General features: G+C 36.7%; 1 protein-coding gene across 1 annotated transcript in view; it reads right to left on the bottom strand.

Annotated features, from left to right (window-relative positions):
- The window catches only part of ZMPSTE24 (zinc metallopeptidase STE24), a 31,318-nt gene that overhangs the window by 9,033 nt on the left and 475 nt on the right, over nt 1–21,810 (bottom strand). The window contains exons 2-7 of the mRNA XM_033115625.1: nt 20,036–20,182; nt 14,836–14,922; nt 12,270–12,386; nt 11,717–11,869; nt 9,656–9,797; nt 5,189–5,373 (exon numbers count right to left, since the gene is read on the bottom strand). Coding sequence (XP_032971516.1) covers nt 5,189–5,373; nt 9,656–9,797; nt 11,717–11,869; nt 12,270–12,386; nt 14,836–14,922; nt 20,036–20,182 — 831 coding nt within the window. The remainder of the gene's footprint in view (nt 1–5,188; nt 5,374–9,655; nt 9,798–11,716; nt 11,870–12,269; nt 12,387–14,835; nt 14,923–20,035; nt 20,183–21,810) is intronic.

Raw genomic sequence — 21,810 nt, 5'->3', positions numbered from 1 at the left:
TACCAGGAGGATGAATTTAGTCTAAATTTGTATGTACCTAATACTATTTCCGCAGAATATATTAATTCAAAATTGTCAGATTTGTATAGAAAAATCTGACAAGCCTGTCATAATAGAGGATGTTAGCATACTTCGCTCAATAATTGAAATATCAAGCAAATAAAATATCAATAATGATATAAAGATCTGAGCAAAATAATATATGAGCTTAATCTATTGAAGACGTATCATATCCTACAATAATTAGAGAATATATATCCTAGAAAGTCACGGCTACAGGTTTTGAAATAAACTTCCAGCTACTTAGAAGGGTGAAGAACAAAAAACAGATGAACATGGAACTGATTTTGTTTTATACAGTTTACAAAAACGCAACCTAATGGGAACACAAGCAGCAAGATTTACTGGAATCTAGATATTCTACCACTTTTCCTCTCCACCAATTCTTCATTTTTAAGGAAAATGATCACTTAAAGCAAAGCTGGTGAGAAAAAGGGATCAATTAAAGAGACCTGCAAGATAGTATTTACATTTATTATCTCTTCTCCTTTTAAATATTAGAATTTAGGTCAATAAGTTTGGTAAAGAAAGGAAAGAATGAGATTTACCTAATCTAGTTCCTTAAATGGCTAAGAGACACACGTGTACCTTCAGGGCATGGCCATTAAGAGGGAGCAATGAATTAAAGCCACGATTAACAGACATCTGTTCTAAGGGGGAAAGTTAGGAGGGGCAACCAAAGATTTACATACAAAGACATTCACTGCAAGAATATTTTTAACCGCAAAAATATTAGAAACAACCCATATATCCAACAAGAGGAGAATGATAAAAAAAAAATGATAGTTTAGAAAGACTAGAAATATATATAGTAAGACGCTTATGGTTAGTAGGATCATAGATAATTTTGTCACTGATGTTTTCTAACTTTTCTATTACTTTAGTAATTAGCAAAAAATATGGCTGTTTTTGTTTAATAATGACAATAGCTCCCACTCATTAATGACCTATGTACCAGACACTGAATATATTAAGTACTTTAAATACAGTTCATTAATCTTCACTTGTATAAGGCAAGTATCATAGCCTGATTTTATATAAATTAACAGTCTTTTCTGTTTTCCTTAGTTACCTGCTTCCCAATATGAACTCTGAATTCTTTTATAAGACAACCAGTTCTCTATTAGATAGCATAGGCTCTTGTCTTCTGATTTGATGTCTGGGTTTAGAAGCTATTCAGAACTACACTAGAGTCACATTCAAAGGTATGGAAGGAAAAGACCTTAAACAAGGATCACTTTCCACGAAAAGGAAACTTGCTTATCTGCGGTAGAGTCTTAGGCAGAATTAGATTTTCTTTACTTCCCACACTAATTTCACATAAAGGAACAGAAATATATACCACACATCTTCTCTATAGCACTTGCCTTTTTATAAAATTCATACACTGATTCATTTGATCCTCACAACACCAAGCTGGGCTGGATGGAAAATATTAGCTTCATTTTAGAGATGACGAAAAGGAAGCTGAGAAATTAGAATGTCTTTCCTAAGATCATCTTGCTAGTAAGTAGTGGGTAAAACCCAAACCCACGCCTTTGGAGCCTGTGCCCTTTCTGTTACACTTAGAAACTGGGAAGGCTTTGACGTAACCTTAACACCTACTGGGGAAGTGCTTGGTGTCTTCTACAAAAGGGCAGCTTTTCTATACAGCCTTTATAGTTTTAATTTTCCTTTCATTTAAACTGCTTTTGAGATAGGTTGTTCCAATGATATATTCCATTTGTCTCCTCAAGGGTAAAATTCCAGACAGTAAGTTCCCTAGACAGCTTTTAAAATGTTAATAGCCAGTATAGGGACATTCATCAAAATGCTCACAGTAGTTAATTCTAAGAGGAGGGATTTGAGATTAACTTTCGTTTTCTTCCTTAAATTTCTGTTAAAAATGAAATGCTTCATCTTCTCTACATCATCCAGACTTCAAACCATCTTTGCATCCCCTAGCGCACTGTACATAGTAGGCAGTCAGTAATAAGTCACTGTTTCCTAAACTTCTGCCACATCTGGGTACTCTCTGTGTGATTAGTAACTCAATAGCTTTCTTTAAACGAATTCATTTTTTAAAACTTAGCCTTATCTTAAATGACAATATTCATGAAATCATGCTACGTTAGTTTTATCTTTTTTCTAGTATACATTAATAAATAAATAGCTATTCAAAACATTGTATGTCAACTATAATTTAATATATATATAGTCACGGTATATGGAGTACAGCATAGGGAACAGAGTCAATTAAATTGTAATAGATATATACGATATCAGAGGGGCAATAGATTGGGGGAGAGGGGTTATCACTTTGTGAGGGGTGAAATGTATAATTATTACATTGTTTTGTACACCTGAAACTAATAATAAAAAATAAAATAAATAAATATATAGCTATTCAAATTTAAAATACTGACATACTACCTAAAATCATCTCACTGGGGTGGCCAGTTGGCTCAGTTGGTTAGAGCACAGTGCTCATACACCAGGGTTGCCGGTTTGATTCCTACATGGGCCAGTGAGCTGTACCCTCCACAACTAGATTGAAAATGACTTTACTTGGAGGTGATGGACCCTGGAAAAACAAACTGGTCCCCAATAAAATTTAAAAAAAATCACAGAAAAGATCATCTCACCAGTGGTATATGCACTGGAAAGCAATACAGTTAATGAGTGTTGAGTCACTCTTTGACCTTCTCCTTCACTCCCCTTAATAGCTGTCACCAAGTGCTTTAAATCCATCTTTTATTGTGACTCTTCCACTCATTCTGACCTCTCACTCTAGTGCAGTCCCTCATTATGTCATGCTTATCTTGGCTATCGCGATATGATAGGCCCCTAGAAGCCTCCCTGCCTCCAATCTTTGCTCTATCCTATACACTGACACCAAATTTTAATCTTCCTAAAACAAGTTTTGGCCTCTATCCAAGTCAATCTAAACTTTCCAGGCCATTGGAAACAACCACTTGATGTCTTCAGAAGGAAGTATTTTACAAACTGGCCCTGGATTCTATCCCCATCCATAAGAATCCACTTAATCATTAGTCTCAGAATAACCATTGTGTAGGGGTGTTTTTGTCTCTATAGTTTTATTCATCCCATATCTTTAACATGCAAAGGCTCATCCCCAAGTCAAAACCGTCTAGTTAAAACATCTTCTCTTTTAAGAAGTCTGTCTGGCCATTAGAATCTGCATTAATTTCTTAATTTCTAAAAGCCACACTATTTCAACAACTTATTATCACACTGTGCCTTAAACTATGGGCTATTTGTGTGCATATCTAGACTCCTTTACTCTAGGTTCTTTAGGATAGGACAATGTCTAATGTATTTTCATCATGTAACTTATACAGAGATGCTACAATGTTTGTAGTTATCACTGAAATAAAGCAGACTTCAAGAAGCCAGGAAAATAACTCAAACTCCATTCAATACACTTCAAAGGACTACCCAACCTTTCTAAAGATTTAAGCCAAGGCATACTGCTGTCATAGATACTAAAGGTCGGTAATTCCATTACATTGCTTGCAAGTAGTGGCCACTATCTAATGTCCAGGTTTGGCTATAATGTAGTCCACCCTATACGTGGACATCACTTAAGCAGGCTGACTTGCTGAACGTGTACGATTCCCCAGTCACTGGGTCACCCTTTCTGGACCTCAGTTTTCCTATCCATAATACGACCTTAAGATCTCTTCCTAGCTTAAAATCCTATGGCTCTTGGTCAGACCAAAGTGACTTTTATTCCAATACTCCAACTGGCAGAATAACCTCACTTTAAACAAACCAAATACAATCAAAGGGTTATGCCTATCCCAATGCTATTTAAACCCATCACAGAATTTTGTTCCACCTATATAACAGGCTAGGCACTGTACACATCTTTTTAGGGTCACAACAGATGCTAAAATGGTAACAGTTATTTCCTGGTACTTAGAATACATAAAATGAACTACAAAGTATTTCATATGTTTTTTTCTATTTAATCTTCATGACCCATCTCAACTAGGAGTGAGCTTGCCCCTAAGCCCCAACCCCAGGGATATCTGGCAACGTCTAAAGATTTTTGTTGTCATAATTGTTGGAGGTCGTGGTGGGGGGTGGCATCTACTGGGAGAAGGCCAGGGATGCTGCTAAACATCCTATGATACACAAGATACCTGCTCACAACAATAAATTATCTGGCCCAAATGTCAACAGTGCTGAGATGAAAAACCCTGCTGGCATCATCTTTTAGTTAAGAACCAAAGATTTGGAGAGCTTAACTTACTTGCCCAGAGTTACATAGATCCAGAATCATCTCTGAATGAACAAAGCCAAAGGCATATCATACATACAAATACTGGTGACTTTTCTGATTAAATTTGTATCATTTCTTATCATTGTACCCTCTCACCCATTTAGTCTTGGTACTTTAGATTTTGCTAATCAGCATCAGCTGACCTCATCCAGGAAAGGATTGAGAAAAAGCTTTCTAAGACTCCTAGGTCAGATTTAAGAAATGTCTTTTCTTGTGCTCTCACTGTATCCAGTATACATATAGTACTGTGACTGTGTATGCCTGTCTCCCCATTAAACGATAAGCTTCTTAAAAGCAAAGTTTGCCTCTTTAATTTTGTATTCCTAGTGCCAAGCAAAGTATCTCAGCATAGTGTATATGTTTCATAAATATTTGTTAAACAAACAAAAGAAAACTGACCAAATTACAGCTACTGAATGACAGAACCAGGATTCAAATCCACATCTCTCCATTACCAAAGCCTATAATTACTATGTCTCAAAGAAGCTAAAAATTAGATGTTTATTTCCTCTTTATCCTGCATGTGGAAATTCTTTGATCATAAACATGTGAAATGCATATAAAGTCCCTGTTTTAAAGATAACTTATAGTCATAGAATTTTCCTACCTTATGCTTCTAATTTTAATGTGTACATTCTGGAAAAACTTGCAAGGTAGTTAGCATGTAACAATAATGATGATGTCTCCCAAATACCAGAATTATAAAGAGGCCATGGTGTTTGCATTTGACAGTCTCCTTGAATTCAAAATTCATTACACAGAAATTGACATTATTTTGAGTTGTCACAGGAACTGTTCATAAAAACTAAACCAGAGCCTCTTAGGAAAAGAAGAACTCACTTTAACTTTAGCTTTTATTTCTTCACTGTCCCCTTCTCCATCATTGCGGGGTTCCATGCCAGACTCCTCCTGGATGTCTTTGTTTAATACAGAATACTCTTCTAGTAGAGTGTCGAACAAAACTATTCGCTTGTTCTTGAAGAAGCCATAAAAATAGGCATTGCTGTGGGAAGAGCGTTTAGATCCTAAGGAAAAGACAGTTCAAAGCATGGAAAGTAATTAAAAAGTCTGGGGTCATTTGGAGAGACTCCTAGAAATTGAATCACTGGAAAGGACATTAACATTTTCAAATTGTTTAGTACCTGAGGAAAACTGTCAACATAAATCACCACCAACAGTGGAGACTGTTTACATGCAGTCTTGCCAACAAATATTTATGCTCGTCACAGCTGTATAGCAATAAGTAAATAAGTAAAGCCTAAATATCCAGCAGTACTAGAATGATTAAATTATGGCAAAGCCATGAAATGGAATTTTAAGCAGCCCCCAAAATTATGCTTCCGAAGAATTTTAACAAGATAGGAAAAAGATCACCAATATACTGAGAAGAATGTAAAACTTAATGCATATAAGGTTCCATTATTGTCATGAAAAAGATGTACATGTAAATAGAAAAGCATAAACACAAGCTTATTAAGAAAGATATCAAAGTGTTGGTGTTTATCACTGGCTTCTAGAACTATGAATTTTTGTTCCCTTCTTTATACTTTCTTCTCTTTTCTAATGCTTACTACTATACTTAGAAAAAAATTAAAGCTATTTTTCAAAAGTCTGGAAAAAATATACCTAAATGTTTAACAATGGTTAAGAGTTGTTGATTTTTATTTTCTTCTTTATATATTTTTGTATTTTCTAAATGTTTTACAGTGTGCAGTGAATTTAGTAGTTAAGAGTAGACTTTGGATTCAAATCTTGGCTCTGCCATGTATTAGCTGTGTAAATGTAAGAAACTTTCTTAATTGCTTTGGGCTTTATTTTCTTGTTGATGTTGCAAGACTAATATCTACTTCATTGGACAGGATTAAGGATTACATGAAAAATTTTATGTAAAGCAATTAGTAGACTGCCTGATCCATATAAACTATTAGTATTACTTACGTGTTTTTTTTAAAAAAGAATGATAAAACATGTTTCTCTTGAGAATGTGAGATCTCTCACAGAAAATGTAAATTTTGTATCTACTCCTATTTCTAATGTAAAGTGTTTAGCCATATATTTAGAATATTACATATTCTACATACGGGGTACCAAAAAAATGTATACACATGACTTGTATTCATCTTTTGTTATCAGTATGTATTAAGTATTACAATTTTAATATAGTTTTTTCCGTTCTTAAAATGTGTATACATTTTTTTGGCACCCTCTGTATATAACAATATATTTGGCAGTATGTCTAGAATATAGTAAGACTTTCACAAACAGTAGCTTTTATTTAGTTATTTTATTTTTTCACTTTTTGGTTTGGTTGCTTAGAAGTTAAGAGCCAAACTTGTGGTCCAATTTTGCCAAAAATATAGGACTTTAGGCTCTGGAAAGCTGTGTATCATTCTGAGGTCTTACATTTCTAACTTATTTCTGTCTTCTCTGACTCTAATTTTTTAATTAAATTTAAAATATTTCTTAGAAGCTGCCTGAAGTTATTTATGGAAGTAGACAGATTATATGCATATAAATAAAATAAAATTAATGTCTCACTATCTCCCACTGGTTCAAGAATCTCAAAGTGTGGCTTAAGGAACACCTATACCCAAATCACCTAGGGGTGCTTGTTACAAGTAGATACTAAAAACACATACGAGGTCAGAATCTCTGGGAATGGAGCCCAGGAAACTGTCTTTTAACAAACACTGCAGGGAATTCTTACACAGTAATCACTAAAGGTTAAGAGTCCCTGCACTAGACCACAAGCTTTTTGTATTCCTGTGCCTGGGAAGCAGTATATATTCAATAATGCTTGTTTACTGAATGAATTAACTATACCACTTGAGGTATGAAGCAATGTATTTGAGAACTTTGAAAATCAAAATGTTCTGTGCAAATGTACTTGAAAATCATTGCCATCTGTGTCTTCATCTTTTGTTTATGATGTTTGATCTTAATAAACCGCTCAGCAACATTTGCAACTGTTGACCACTACCTCCTTAAGATACTTTCTTTTCCTATCTCAAGAGAAACACCATTTTCTCCGGTCTTTCTTCCTACCTCAATGGTCTCTCCTTCTCAGCTTCTTATGCTAGCTTTTCCTCCCCTGCGGACTCGGACCTGAGCCCCTTCTCTTCTCTAAGTGCTCTCATCTATGGCATTAAACACCATCTATGTGCCAGATGCTTCCATACCAATATTCTTGGCCCTGACATCTCCCTAGAACGCCAGACTCATACACCCAGCTGCCTATTTGACATCTCTACATCTCCACATGGATATCTATAGTGCATTTTTGTTGTTTATATTCGTCTGCGTGTTTTTTTCCCGGCCCAGTATCGGAATCGTCGGAACCTCCTTTCAGGGAATTCACACCATAAGTCCTGTGAGAGACCGCTTCTCATCTGAGAAATCTACAAAGCCAGGTAGTATTTGCTTCCCCAGCATTTCTGAGCTAGCCCCATGCCCTGGTTCAGTCAGTTGGATGCACCCGCTGGGGACTCTGAATAGTTAGCTAATTAGCAAAGAAGCAGGGCAGTGAGGAACTAATTGCGCAGGTGCTAGTAGCAGGAATGTCAGGGGTGAAAACTGCTGAATTCAACAGGAGGAGGCCAACCAACAGCAGTGTCCTCACCAGACTGGTTCTTCAGTGTGATTCTGAGTTCATTGCCACCCGATGGAACAGCCCATTTTCCAAGCTTGGTAAACTTAACTTTCCTGGTGATTCTGTGAGCTATCAAATGTTTCAATAAGTAATATTTTTTTCTGCTTTAGTCAGCCACAGTTGGTTTCTATTGCCTGTTTGCAACCAACTACTGCTTACAGAACTCTAATGCAATGTCCAACAGATATCTCAGTATGCAACACATCCAACAGAACTTAATCCCTCACAAACCTGCTGTTCTGCTAGTTTTTTCCATCTCAGTAAACAACCATTTATCCAATTGCTCAGGTAAAATATCTAGGTCGTTATCCTTCATGTCTCCGTTTCCCCCTTATTCCTTTCCAAGTAATCTATTAGCAAAGCCCATCAACTCTGTCTCTAAAACATATCCCCAATACACCCCCTTCTCTTTATCGTTACTACTGTCCTAGTCGAAGCTACTGTTATCTCCTACCTGGACTGCAACAGACTCCTCACTGTTTTCCCTGCTTCTCCTCTTGCTGCCCCTACAATCTATTCTCCATATAACAACCCAAAGTATTTAAAAAGTACAAAGCAGACCATGTCACTTTCCCACCTAATACCTTCAATGGCTTTTCCCCCTGAACTTAAAATAAAATCCAAGCTCCTTTCCCTGACTTATAAAGCACCACGTGATCTGCCTCTTGCCTGTGTCTCAGGTTTCATGTCATAATATCCTTTTGCTATGTGGCAGCCACACTGGATTTTTTCCTGTTTCTTGAAGATGCAAAGCTCTGGAAGGTTTTCCCATTGATCTCAGCATGGATGGCTTCTCCCTTCAGGTTTCAGCTTTAATTCATTTGCTCAGAGAGATCTTGCTTGATGACCCAACCTAAAGTATCTACTTAGTCATTCTTCATCGTATCACACTAGTTTAATTCTCTGCACAGCACTTGCTATCTGATAGTTTTGAGAGCAGAAATCTTGGCTTTTCATTACAATATCCCTAGTAATTTACAAATCTGTGTGTTCTTATTGTTAGTAACAATATTCGTTCATTTAGAGTATTTTTCAGGATTTTTTTTTACCATTATTAACAAAAAAAACATATATTACAGATAAGTAAACTTCTGTTGCCCAAAGTCACACAGGTAACTATGATAGAGCTAGGATTCAAACTGAAGACTGCTGACTCCACAGCCTGACCTCTGAAAATCTACCTCTCCTCCTACTCAAAGAGAACATATGGCCTGCAAAGCCTAAAATCTTTACTATCTATGCCTTTACAGAAAACATTTGCCAAACCATGATTTAGAAGAAGCAAAACTGAAACCTAGAGGGGGGAAGTGATTTGTTCAAGCTCTCACAGCTGGTACGTGGCAGAGGCAGAACCAGTCTCACTCATTTACATGGGAGTTAAATTTCCAGATTCTGAAAGTCATGGTACCACACAACATTTTTTCTCCAGTACTTTGTAAGCTTCCTTGAGAGTGTAGTAGTCTTATGTAAGCTAACAGATATTAGCTTAGCAGAGTATAACTATCAGAGTATAACCCAATGGTACTACAGATTTTGGTAATCTGCGGTTGAAATCAGAGTTCCCCAGAACACTGGAAGTTTTATTAAAGTTTTAAGAATAATGTACTCAAATAATACAAACCACCCGAATAAAATCTTATTATCCCCAGGAGCCTTACCTTCAACAACATACACCTTAGTCAAAGGAAAGTCAATACTCTTTGCCATTACTTCAATTTCTTGTTTAAGCTTTCCCTCAGGCAGAGGTGTGAATTTGTCAAATAAAGGGGCAATATAATCAGCATAGATTGTGACAAGTACCTGAAAAGTAAATGTCAGAAGAATCTATGAATATGTTCTTAAAGAAAAACTACTCGTTATACAGATTCAATTACATTAAAATAACTACTGTGTTTCCCTGAAAATAAGACCTAGCCGGACAATCAGCTCTAATGTGTCTTTTGGAGCAAAAATTAATATAAGACCCGGTATATATATTATATTATATTATACCTGGTATTATATTATATTATTATGTATTATATTATATTATACCCGATCTTATATTAATTTTTGCTCCAAAAAACGCATTAGAGCTGATTGTCTGGTTAGGTCTTATTTTGGGGGAAACACGGTATGTGATCCCAGTCTTGAGAACAGGGACCTTATCTTATTTGCTCTGATATTCCCAGCCCCAAATAGTACCAGATAGTAAGTGCTCAATCTATTTGATGAATTAAATCAAAATGAGTAGTCTATAGGTGGTAATAGTTGAAAAGTCAAATGGTCCATTCAAGACTATCTTGAGGATTTCCGATACTTCATTAGCCCGTAATAACTTGGAATTCTACCTGTCAGAGTAATCATGATAGATGTGAAGTCTCTGCTAAAAAGGAATTACTAGAGCTTGATTGTGTGCTGTTATTTGGTTGGTCTGTTAAAATTAACTACCTGCAGTTCACAACTGTACACTTTGGTTGAAACATCATTTCCTTAAGCATGTTTGGAGCATTTCCTCTGCTCTCTTTCCTCTCACTTCAATTTGTCATATGACAGATATTTATAAATTCAACTAAGCCCACTTTCTGATCTTGATCCCACCAGAGGGAAGTGAAGCAATGAGCACCATGGTAATTCATACTAAAACAAACCTCCTCATCAATAAAGAGATGATAGATAATATTTTCTGGAGGCTCTGAACAGACCATTTTGATTGTGTTGTAGTGTTTGTGTTGTGAAGTAGTTTAGAATATGGGAAAGAGAAGAGTAAAATAAGATGTGAGGGAGGGAAAATAAGGGGGGGTGAGAGAAAAAGGGAGGAAGAATAGAGAGGGAAGGCGAGGTGACAGTGGGGGAGTAAAGAAGGGAAAGCAGGAAGAAGGGGGGAAAGGAACAGAGAAGAAGGGGTAAAGAAGGAAGAAAGGAAGAAGGGAAAGGCAGGGGAAGAAGGGCAGAGGACAAAAGGTGTTTATGCTTTCTTCTTCTTGTCCCTCTTAAATCTATTCTCTTCAAAACATCCATGATTTTTAGCAAATGGAATTTGGTCAAGAGTCATTAAATTATCAAACTTTGTCACCCGTTCTGGTGGCAACTCACAAATGCATAGCCCAAAACTGCCCGACAACTGGATCATTAAAAGTAACTTAACAGGCGGCTGGATGGCTCAGTTGGTTAGAGCGCGAGCTCTGAACAACAGGGTTGCCAGTTCGATTCCCACATGGAGGAGTGAGCTGCGCGCCCTCCACAACTAGATTGAAGATAATGAGCTGCCACTGAGCTGCTGGAGGGGCAGACAGATGGCTCAGTCCGTTAGAGCACAAGCTCTCAACAAGGTTGCTGGTTCAATTCCCTCATGGGATAGTGGGCTGCACACCCTGCAACTAAAGATTGAAAACAGCAACTGGACTTCAAGCTGACCTGCACCCTCCACAACTAGATTGAAGGACAACGACTTGGAGCTGACAGGCCCTAGAGAAACACACTGTTCCCCAATAAACAATTTTAAAAAAATGTAACAACTAGCTCCTAGGATCTGTAAGAGTCAACATAAGAAGAAAATCAATGGTCAGAGTCAACCCCTATTTCTTCACTCAAAAGCAGAAACCAAGAGGGGAAGTTAGGAGCTCCCATTTATATTTCATCTGCTTCTAAAGAACTGTTTACATGCTAATGAAGATTAAATCACAGTTATTGCACCTAAGAACTTTTATAAAAGAAAATGAAACAAAAATTTTACTCACCAGAGAAACAACTAATGTGAACAGCCAGGCATAAATAAAAAAATAGTCACCACCGATTTTAATAATGTAAAGTAGAAGTGAAGACACAGGCAATAAAATGCACTGAGTCACAATAAATTTTTTGATTGCGTCTTTCATGAAGAACCCCAAAGTCTGAAAAAAGAAAACATCATCACAAGAAACTGAGAAACTGCTTTTTAAATAACTAATAAGTGAATACAAAGGAGGCATTATTAAAGCAATTTTAAAAATTATAAGGCAGTGAGACTATATTATTTGACACTAGGTAGCCTAAGACAATAAGTAAATGTCTTGGATTTTACAGTTTAAAATAAACTCATTTAAATGTTATTAACTGCAAAGCACTAGACAGCAGTGCTAGAAGAGTTATGGCAGGACTTTAAACTATGATCTTTATCATATTTGCAGTTCCTGTTTTCTCAATTAGTTCATGCTCTAAAACAGCAAATTAGGTTTTAATTACTTCTAGCAGAGTACAAGAGCATAAAAGGTCTTCACATTTAAAAGAGAACATTTGCATACTCTATTATACCTGTTGATTGAAACCATGTTTTTCTTCTATCACAAAAGTATTATAAAGACTCCATGGCAAACCAGTCAATGCACTGAACAGTGTAGCCATCAGCAGAAACACCAAGGATTGAGTGATCTAAACACAAGAAAGAACAAAAAAATGGCAGTTTTTACAGTGTAATATTAAGTCATTCTTGAAAAAACCGACAAGTTATTGCTGAGTACTTAGTAGATCTCAGCAGTATGCTTGATTCTCTGGGTAATACATGGTCTGAAACATCATCTATGCCCTCAAAGTTTACTTGCTAGCAGAGGAGGCAATTCCTCTTTTATTACACAGGCACCGTATGAAAGTTACCTGAAGTCATATAGACAAAACAGTTAAAAGATTTGAAAATAGACATTTGTTCATCTGTAGTCTTCTGAAACATCCCCCATTCTCCCTAGTTTATCAACATACACCACTGCAGAGCAATCTTAATAATCAATATAAAAAAAGGATTATTCTGTTATCTTTAACAATTTTGGGTAATACACTAAAAACTCTCCTACTGGTAGGTCTAAATATATAGGATATGGAAAAAATAATAAAACTAATATTTATTTACTGCACTGTAATTGAAAATATTAGAAATATTGAGAATTGTGTTTTATTTCATTGTAAAACTTTAAGAGTAGTTTGAACAATGCCTGCCTTCTCACTGTGTAACTTGTAACACAGAGAGGGCATCTTTTCTCTGCCTTGGTGAACTGTCATACTCCTCTGAAAGGTTACATCAGCTTCTAACATTTTACCCTTTGAGCTTTCAATGTCACGAAATATCTTCAAGAGGTCCTTGAACGTGAGGGTTTTTGCCAGTAACACTACTGCTGGGACGTCGTCATCCTTTTCATCACAACCGCTTTCCTCTTTTATATCAGCAAGGTGAACTACACTAAGTGCCTCTGGTTGCATATGTAGAGTCTCTCTAACGGCAGCAGGCTTAGCATTCCCAGGATCAGCGATTTCTTCTATAACTCCACATACGTTAGATTTGAATTTGACTTCCTGCGTTATTTTTCATTTCTTTGCTACACTTTGATGTTCGCTGGCCAATTCCCTTTCAGTTATCCATTTTTGTAAAATGCAATGTGGATATTTAGCTGGGAGACCAGAAGGCAACACAATGCACACTCTGCATAACTGAATAACAGATGTGCAGTGACGGATCGCTGACAGACTTTGAAAAAAGTGACGTGGTTGGTCACTGAGGACTAGGATCATTTATATTGGCACGTGATTTGTGGACTGAAAGGCTAGCAGGGAAATTTGTACTTAATGCAATAATTAACATGATATACTATGGTAACTGAAATTTGAAGCATGTTATTTAGGGACTCATATTATTTAACTAAACCATGGTAACTGAAATTTGTGTATACCAGAACTGTGCAAAGCAAGTGCCACTCAGCCATTAAAGAAAATAAAGATCTATATAAAACAGACAGGAAGCAATCTCTAAAACAAACTTAAATGCAAAAATAATGTTTCAGAAAATTATACAAAATATGTTCCATTAAGGTAAGGAATATTTTTAATACGCATATGTATATAGACTGTGTTCATTAATTCAACAAATATTTATGGAATACCTACTCTATGACTGGTATATTCTAGGCACTAGTGACACAGCAGTGAAGAAAATATATAAGGTCTCTGTCCCCTTAGAGCTTAAAATCGTCAGGAAGATAAAAAGTAAACAAATAAACAAGATAACTGCAGATAGCAGTGAGTGCCTTTATAAATAAAATAAAATAAGGTCATGTGCTTCACTGAAAAGTGACGGGGACTCTATTTTAGATGGAGTGGCCAGGGAAGGCCTCTCTGAGAAAGTGATATTTAAGATGAGAACGGAATAAGGAGCCAGTCGTGATGATTATATGAAATCACCCTAAATCCTTTTTGAAACAATGCAGACTATGTATAATAAGTAAACTGCAATACCACATATGACAGGCCCGGAGACGGAGTCTGTGAAGATACAGAGACATCACAGGAAGAAGAGGTCTTAAAAATAATTTGGCTGCTTTAGAAAAAGGTATACAGAATAGGGGCATAGGATTAATTGAATTAAAGCCCAAGGTACCTATACATGTAGTAGAAATCCATCATTTCAAATAAGCAATGAGGAAGGAGGGACCAGACTTGGTGGTTTCTAAGGAAACGTCAGGAAGCAGTGTCCCAATACTCATTATGGGTGGGAAGTCTCACGTTCAAGGCTTTGCCCAGTAACTGCAGTTCCTGGAAGAGTGGGTAGTCGACTCAAGCAGTTCAATGGAGAGTCCAAGAGATACACACTCTGTCTTTGTTGAAGTATCTGCTAAGTGTGTGTGGCACAGAATACCTGATTAGTGTGGGTTCAACAATATTCATGCTTTCTCTTTCATTGCACAGAACAGTTCCCAAGAAACAGCTGCCTAGCCAGAGACTACATTAACGAGCTCCCTTGGATCTGAGACTAAATGACTGGTTCACCAATGACATGTGCATGCAAAGGTCAGGTATCACTTCAGAGCCAAGGGAGTTAAGAAGAGGGTATACATACCTCATACTCTGGTCCAAAGCCAGCATAGCCACAGAACCGACCAGAAAGTCTCCAGAGATAAGGGATTCCTCCAAAGAGAAGAATAAGCTATAAAACAAAGCATACTTTGGTCACATTTGAGCAGTACTAGAAACTATCATCTAAGTGCATGTTATAAAGAAAAAAGGACCTATCTTATTTAGGATAAAATATGCATTTAGATAAAAACAAACCAATTGAGATTCTCAATTTAGACTGTTAAAACATTTTGGCCTGTACGTTTTATATGGATGAATTGTATAGTAGGTGAATTATTATTATATATATCTCAATAAAGCTCTTTAAAGGAAAAAAAACTTTTGCCAAAAGACCATAACAGAGGCTTTGTGAATCAGGAAGTAAGCTTAGAAAGGCTAAACAACTTGTCCAAAATCCCACAGCTAATGAGTGATAGGAACCAGCTTTTCCTTGAAAAGAAAACAGCCCTCTCTAGTCAGGACAAAGTATCAGTGTGGGTGTGAGTGGAGAATCAAGTCCACTTACCAAACTGGGGATAGAATGGGCTATCTGTGCCTTCTTGGGGTAAAGAAAAAAGGTGAGTCCTGAGGCCGCAGTCAGGGTTTCAGAGCAATAGGCCCCTTCCTCGGCCACACCCATTGTCTGGGGCACATCAAGTGAACACAGATATTGACCAAATCACCAGGACATTCAAATGAGAAAGCAGCTCTTAAAATCTGAGAAGCATATATGCTTAAGAAATATGATTTCCCACAACAGATACTACATATGTAGAACTCGTTTTGTCAAGAGGAATCAATTTGTTTCTTTCTGTGGAGCCTCAGGAATACAATGATCAACCACACTGCTTGGCTAGAAGCACACTATTCCCACCAGTTCAGGCGTGGTGGTTTGGGGCACCATAGTGGTTTGGGGCACTATAATGCAGTTCATGGGTAGCCTCCCAATCTATTTTCCATTTTCATGTATGTATCCATGAATAATATAGTGGTTTACATGTTTCTTTAAGAATGTATATGACACCACATTGTACTTACCATTCTACAATCTGCTTTTTACACTCTACAATTTTGAAATCCATTCACAGTGAGTTTTAACTTTATTTGGTATTATCTGCTTGTTCTCTAAAGTGTTTATACCAAATTACACTCCCATCAGCAGTACCTGAGTGTTCTTGCTTCCCCACAATCTCACCCACACTGGGTGCTATCCATCTTTTAGAGTTTTACCAGTATGCTGGGTTAGTTAGCATGGGTCTCAAATATGGTCCCTGGACAGCAGCGTCAACGTTACCTGAGAATGTGTTAGAAATGCAAATTCTCAGACTGCACTCCAGAACAACTGACTCAGATACTGGAAGTGGGGCCCAGCAGTCTCCAGGTAAATCTGATGTACACCCAAGTTTGAAAACCAATGTTTTAATAAATTGTTTTTATAAAGGCTCCCTTTGCTCTATGTCCAACTATTTCTGCTTTACTGTAACTAACTCAAACTTGGATGTAAATTCCGTTTTCCCAAGAGAAATGCTTTGGCATCACTGTATGGTATAAGCTCCATTTGTTGACTTGGGATGGCATTTCTCATCCTATTCTCAATATTAATAAATTATGCAGAATTAGGGATTTATAATGCTTTTGGTAAAAGGCGGCAACACCTATTATTAAAAGTCCAGCTTTTAAAAAAGTACCAAGGGTAGCTTTAATATGAACTTTATGCATCTTTGCATTTGGCAACTGCTTTGCAACCTTGTTTAGTATACTTTGGGGAATGGAAAACAAAGCACAGTGAACAATAAAGTTTCTCTGTGTTGATAATCTCACTGAGCATGCTCCTGGAGATGTCTTACAAGAACTAGTGATCTCAACAAAATAAGTGCAATGTCTTTACATATATTATTTCACTAAAGTCTTGAAAAGCAGGCAGGGCAGGGGCACAGTCATCTCTATTTTATAGATGAGGCAACTGAAATTCAGAAAAGTTAAAGTAACTTGCCCAAAGAAACCCAATGACTAAGTAATTGCTATGTGTTGAGCACTGTACTAGTAAGTACTTCATTTACATTATCTTTCTCACTTAGTCCTTCCACAAACCATATGAAATATGGTTTAATACCTCTCTACTTCTCACCTTAAAGAGGAGAAAAATGGGGCTCAAAGAGGCTAAACCGCTCACTCAGAAACAAGCAGAAATTGAAGTAATAACAATTTGAACTTTTCTACTCTGTTCTGCTCTATTCCCAGCCATTCCATTTCTTAAGAGAGCTCTTTATTGACATCTATGAGGTATCAGGAAAGTCTGTCTCAGAGAGGCTGGACATTTTCTCTCTGGGTGTTTTGTCACATTTGTGTGAACAGTGGCACCTGTGGTCACATAAGGCTTCTGCTTATGTTCCCTCAGGTGAAAAATACTGAAGTAAAAACCAAAACATCTAAATTAATTTTTGTACTTGGTGACGAAAGCATACAAACCTATTATAATCTACACAAAATGAAACTGTTTTCAAACAGAACAGGATTTCAAAGTAACACAAAATGTTTCCGATCTATGGTAAATGTAGCTACTAATTCCCTAAGGATAAATTTACCACATTCATGTTGCACTCCTCGAATTTCAAGAATGGTATGTAATTTTAAAGACTCAGGAGAGCAGAGTTGGAAACCCAGCTCTCCCATTTATTAGTGTCACCTGGCTATCAAATGGGCAAGCCACTTAATTTCTCTGAGACTTCGCTTTCTCACACATAAAAAGAGAATACTAATGCCTATACTTTCTACCTCAGAGCACTGTTGTAAACATCAAACGAAACAATAAAGAGAAAAACAATACATGAAGTGAAAATATAATTACTATGATGATGTTTCCCGCTTTCGCCCATCATACTGCTTACAGTGTGAGCCACAGCACATTACAAAGCTCTCGTTCTCTATACGTATCCTCCCTGCCTCTAGCACCGCCTAGAACTAATTAAACCATTCCCATGGTCACTAACCTTAACAACCCAGCTATCACCCATCTTTTCGGGAATTATTTACTAACGACAACCAAGGAGACTGACAATATTTTTCCTATCACTTTATAATGGCCCTGTCGGGGTAAGTCAAAGAACTTCAAAGAACCAAATATCAATGAGGAAAGATGGCAGTGTCTAAATTTACCAGTTCTACTTCCATCTCTTCTCTGAAGGCTGATTTTCTACTTAGGCCCTGTCCCAACCAGAAAAATGCTTCAGACAAGTTAACAAAAGTCAAATATAATCCACAACAATGCTGTCTTTCCTGGCTTGGTTGGAAGGCATCAAGTTTTAATACTTATCTTCAATATCTCAGTAACTAAACTTAGCTTGGACTAGTAAAAATTAAAAAATCAATATTGAAAAGACTAATTACTACTATCACTGTCTAACCCAAAAGCCAATACAATTTTAGTTTTTAGATCATTTATTGATTTTTCTATAATAACAAGACTTAACTCTTCCAGAAGTTTTGCCATTTTCTATCATCGTGAGGAAAAGGGAGGGGTCTCTAATAACTTGGTTCTAACCACTCTAGTCTTACTATTCCGTATTTGTCAAGGCAAATTTTGTGACTGGGTAGACAATTCTGTCATCATTTAACAAAGCTACCAACAGCCGGTTTCTTCTCATTAACTAATGAACCAAGGATGATAGCCGATCTCAATTCTTTTCAATTTAGGAATATTTCTCTTAGTGGTACTGGGGGATCTTAACCAGTTCTGGAGGAATAGTGATGACCGTCATGACCACGATGATAAACATAATAACAACCAACACTTATGGAGCACTTAGAATGGACAGGCACTGTCCTAAGCATCTTACATAGATTAACTCATTTAAACCTCTCAACAACACTGTGAATAAGGAACTATTATCACCATACAATTTGAACGGATGAGAAAACTGAGGCACAGAAGCGTTGAGGGACTTGCGGAGGTCACACAGAGCTGATATGGTAGACCTGAGATTCAAACTCAAGCCCCGAGTTCAGAGTCAGCTCTTAACCTTTATCCCATGCACTTCTAATTGTTCCTGGCGGTGCCAGACCAAGAATTGGTTTTAGGGGATAGAAAAAAATCTTAACTCATTTTATGTATAAAGCACAGATATACATACAGTATAGAAACAGATATACAGTGTATCTGTGATATTAAAATTTCATGGAAGGGAGATTAGGAAAAAAATGTCTAAAAAGGTACATGGTCAGGGGTTTGGGGAAAGTATGAAAAAAAAGACCGAGAAACATTGCTCTACACTATAGAGCCTCTGTTCTTTTAGCATGGGGGTAAGACAGGCCCTGTTTTGCTAAGTAAAAATGATCTGTCACTCATTGTTTCATTCAATAAATATGAATTATGTGCTTACTATATGCCAGGCATTAGGTATAAAATGATGAACAAGACTTTAAAGCATTTTCTTTAAGGAACTACCAGTCTGTCGACTAAACAGGCAAATTCAATACAATGTGGTAAGTACTCTGATAGGAATAATGATGGAATGCTGCATCATGCAGACTTGACATTTCAAACGGTTTCTTAGAAGAGATGATGTCTCAGCTGGATCCTGATGGAAGAGCAGGGATTAATTAGCCTCCCGTGGAGTTGAAGAGGGAGTGGAAGGGCACCCCAGGCAAAGATACTAGCACGTGAAAAGACTCAAAGTCATAAGAAACCAAGTTGGGTATGAGATGGGAAATAAAGAAGGGGAAAGAATTTGGGGGAAGGAATCAAAAGATGAGGCTCAAGTAAGCAATGGCCAGGTCAAGAGGGACCTCATAAAGCATGCCAAGAAATCTGGACTTCACCCTGAAGGAAACAGCGAGCCAGGGAAAGGTTTTATGTAGGAGAATGACATGATCAAAATTATTCTTCAGAATTCCTTTGGCTGCCATGTGGAAAGAAGTTGTAGTCATGAAGACAAGTAAGGGCTGCTACAAGAATAACAACATAAGGTTCTTTTTCACACCTGGCCTCAGGATGACTGTTACCATATTCCATAATTTTCAACTGACTAAACAGTTATGTTTCTACCTCTTTTGCTCCACACCCATTACTATCAATAACAAAGGTTACGAAAGCATTCTGGGATTTGTGGATATGGTACCTTTTTTTGTGGCACAAAAAGGAAAACAAACATTACAAAGTATTAAACAATTTGACAGAGTGTCTCGTCAGAAAGTAAAGTACTCACAGTGCCTTCAATTTCTGAATAGAGTCCTGACCAGAAGCTGAAGGTACTTTTATCCAGCTGATAAAGTCGAGATTTCTCAAATGTTTCTGAATCCATGATCTGTCCTAACTCCAGTGGTACATGAGTTGTTGTTTTATATATCTGTCTCTGAAATATTTTGAAGAAAATACTTTAATGAAACAGTCAAACCCACTCATTATTTATTACAAGTAATTTATGATTAAACATCGAATGGTTTACAACATTAACTTGTCACTTAAGCCTGTTGAATTTGCTTTATACATACAAATATACAAATATTGCATTTGATCAAGTACACTGTCTACCAAAACAACTGATGCAGGAAAGTAAAAGCAGAACAAGAGAATCTGAGGCTAGCAGACTAGGTAAAATTAAAAGTAGGATTGTCATCACACTTCAGTTTGCATATGTAAACCAAAATTGTAACATCACAAACAATACCTCTCATTCCAGGTATAACATACATCCTATAATAAAGAAAAATTCATGGAGAGAAGAAGGAAGCAAATATGCTAACCAGGAATATTAACAGATATTGTGGCTAATCATTAAATTTGGCCCTAGAAGGCAAATTAAGGGAAATTTGAGGAATGACAGATGGAAACATATCAGATCTTTGAGAAAGATAAATTTTCATTATACCAAATTCTAAAAGGTAATTTCTGCCCATGCAACATAATACAGGGAATAAATATCAAACAACATAATGGACATCATTTTCTGCAATAGTTTTATGACAAATGACTTCTCTATTGTTGTGCATCTTACCAAACCCGCAATAAAAGGCATTACATGAAAGCATAACTGAGTAAAGAAGACAATGTAGAAAAGTAGTTACTGTAACTAGTCTTATTATTAAAGACAGATAGATGTCCAATACCCCACCCCCAATTTAGACACTACATATTATGTTTACTTTATGAAAGTATGTTCTGTAGGCCTACAAAGAGCTATGTCTGAGATTGCTGTGCTACACAGCTTAACATCTCTTCGGATACCCTGGACTAAAAGAGATCAAGATATAACCCAGACATTGACAGATATAAAAAAAATTTAAATTTAAATTTAAAGATTCATGCAGAATGTAAACTGAGAGAAGAAACTTTCAGAGGAAAAAGACTGCAATGCTCAAAAAAAAGAGTTCCAGCAGTTAAAAAGAGGAAGTCTTCATAACCATCACGGTTGACATAATTCAGAAACAACATGGAAGAACGTACAGCAGTAAGAAATTGCAATAAAGCAATCAATGAAACTTAAAACCTATCTCATTTAAAAGGTCAGTTCTCTAATTCATCAAGATGTTAACTCTAGGGAACTCTTATTAAGTAACTTTCAATTTCTACTTTACTGTTTTAATTGTTTAAGCAAAAATAATAAAACTGTTTTTAAGAAAAACATGAAAACATTGCTCTTTGGGCAAAAATAAATACTGTATACTTTTTTTTTTTTTTTAAGGAAAAAGAGTTCAGATCTTTGGAAGGATTGAGAAGCCTTTATTTTCAGAAAATGGTTTCCTCAGCCTGTGGTTGAGCATGATTACACAACTGTCATGGAGAAGTTGTGATTCTAAAACATAAGCATCTTCCTTTTGAAGGCTTATCAGTCACTGCCAGAAATAAAGAAGGCAAGTCTGGGTCCGAGAATCTTAAGCTGTGGAGCAGACACAAGAGCTAAAGCCTGACAAGGCGGCAGCCCTGCTTTCCCTTTCACCAGGCCCTAACCGGCCTGGGTCCCACGATTACATTGCTGAAAAC

The sequence above is a fragment of the Rhinolophus ferrumequinum genome, chromosome 9 (genome assembly GCF_004115265.2).
Source record: "Rhinolophus ferrumequinum isolate MPI-CBG mRhiFer1 chromosome 9, mRhiFer1_v1.p, whole genome shotgun sequence".
In the NCBI taxonomy this organism is placed as follows: Eukaryota; Metazoa; Chordata; class Mammalia; order Chiroptera; family Rhinolophidae; genus Rhinolophus; species Rhinolophus ferrumequinum.
The sequence above is the reverse complement of the archived record's forward strand: the minus strand, read 5'-3'. Positions and strand labels throughout refer to the sequence as shown.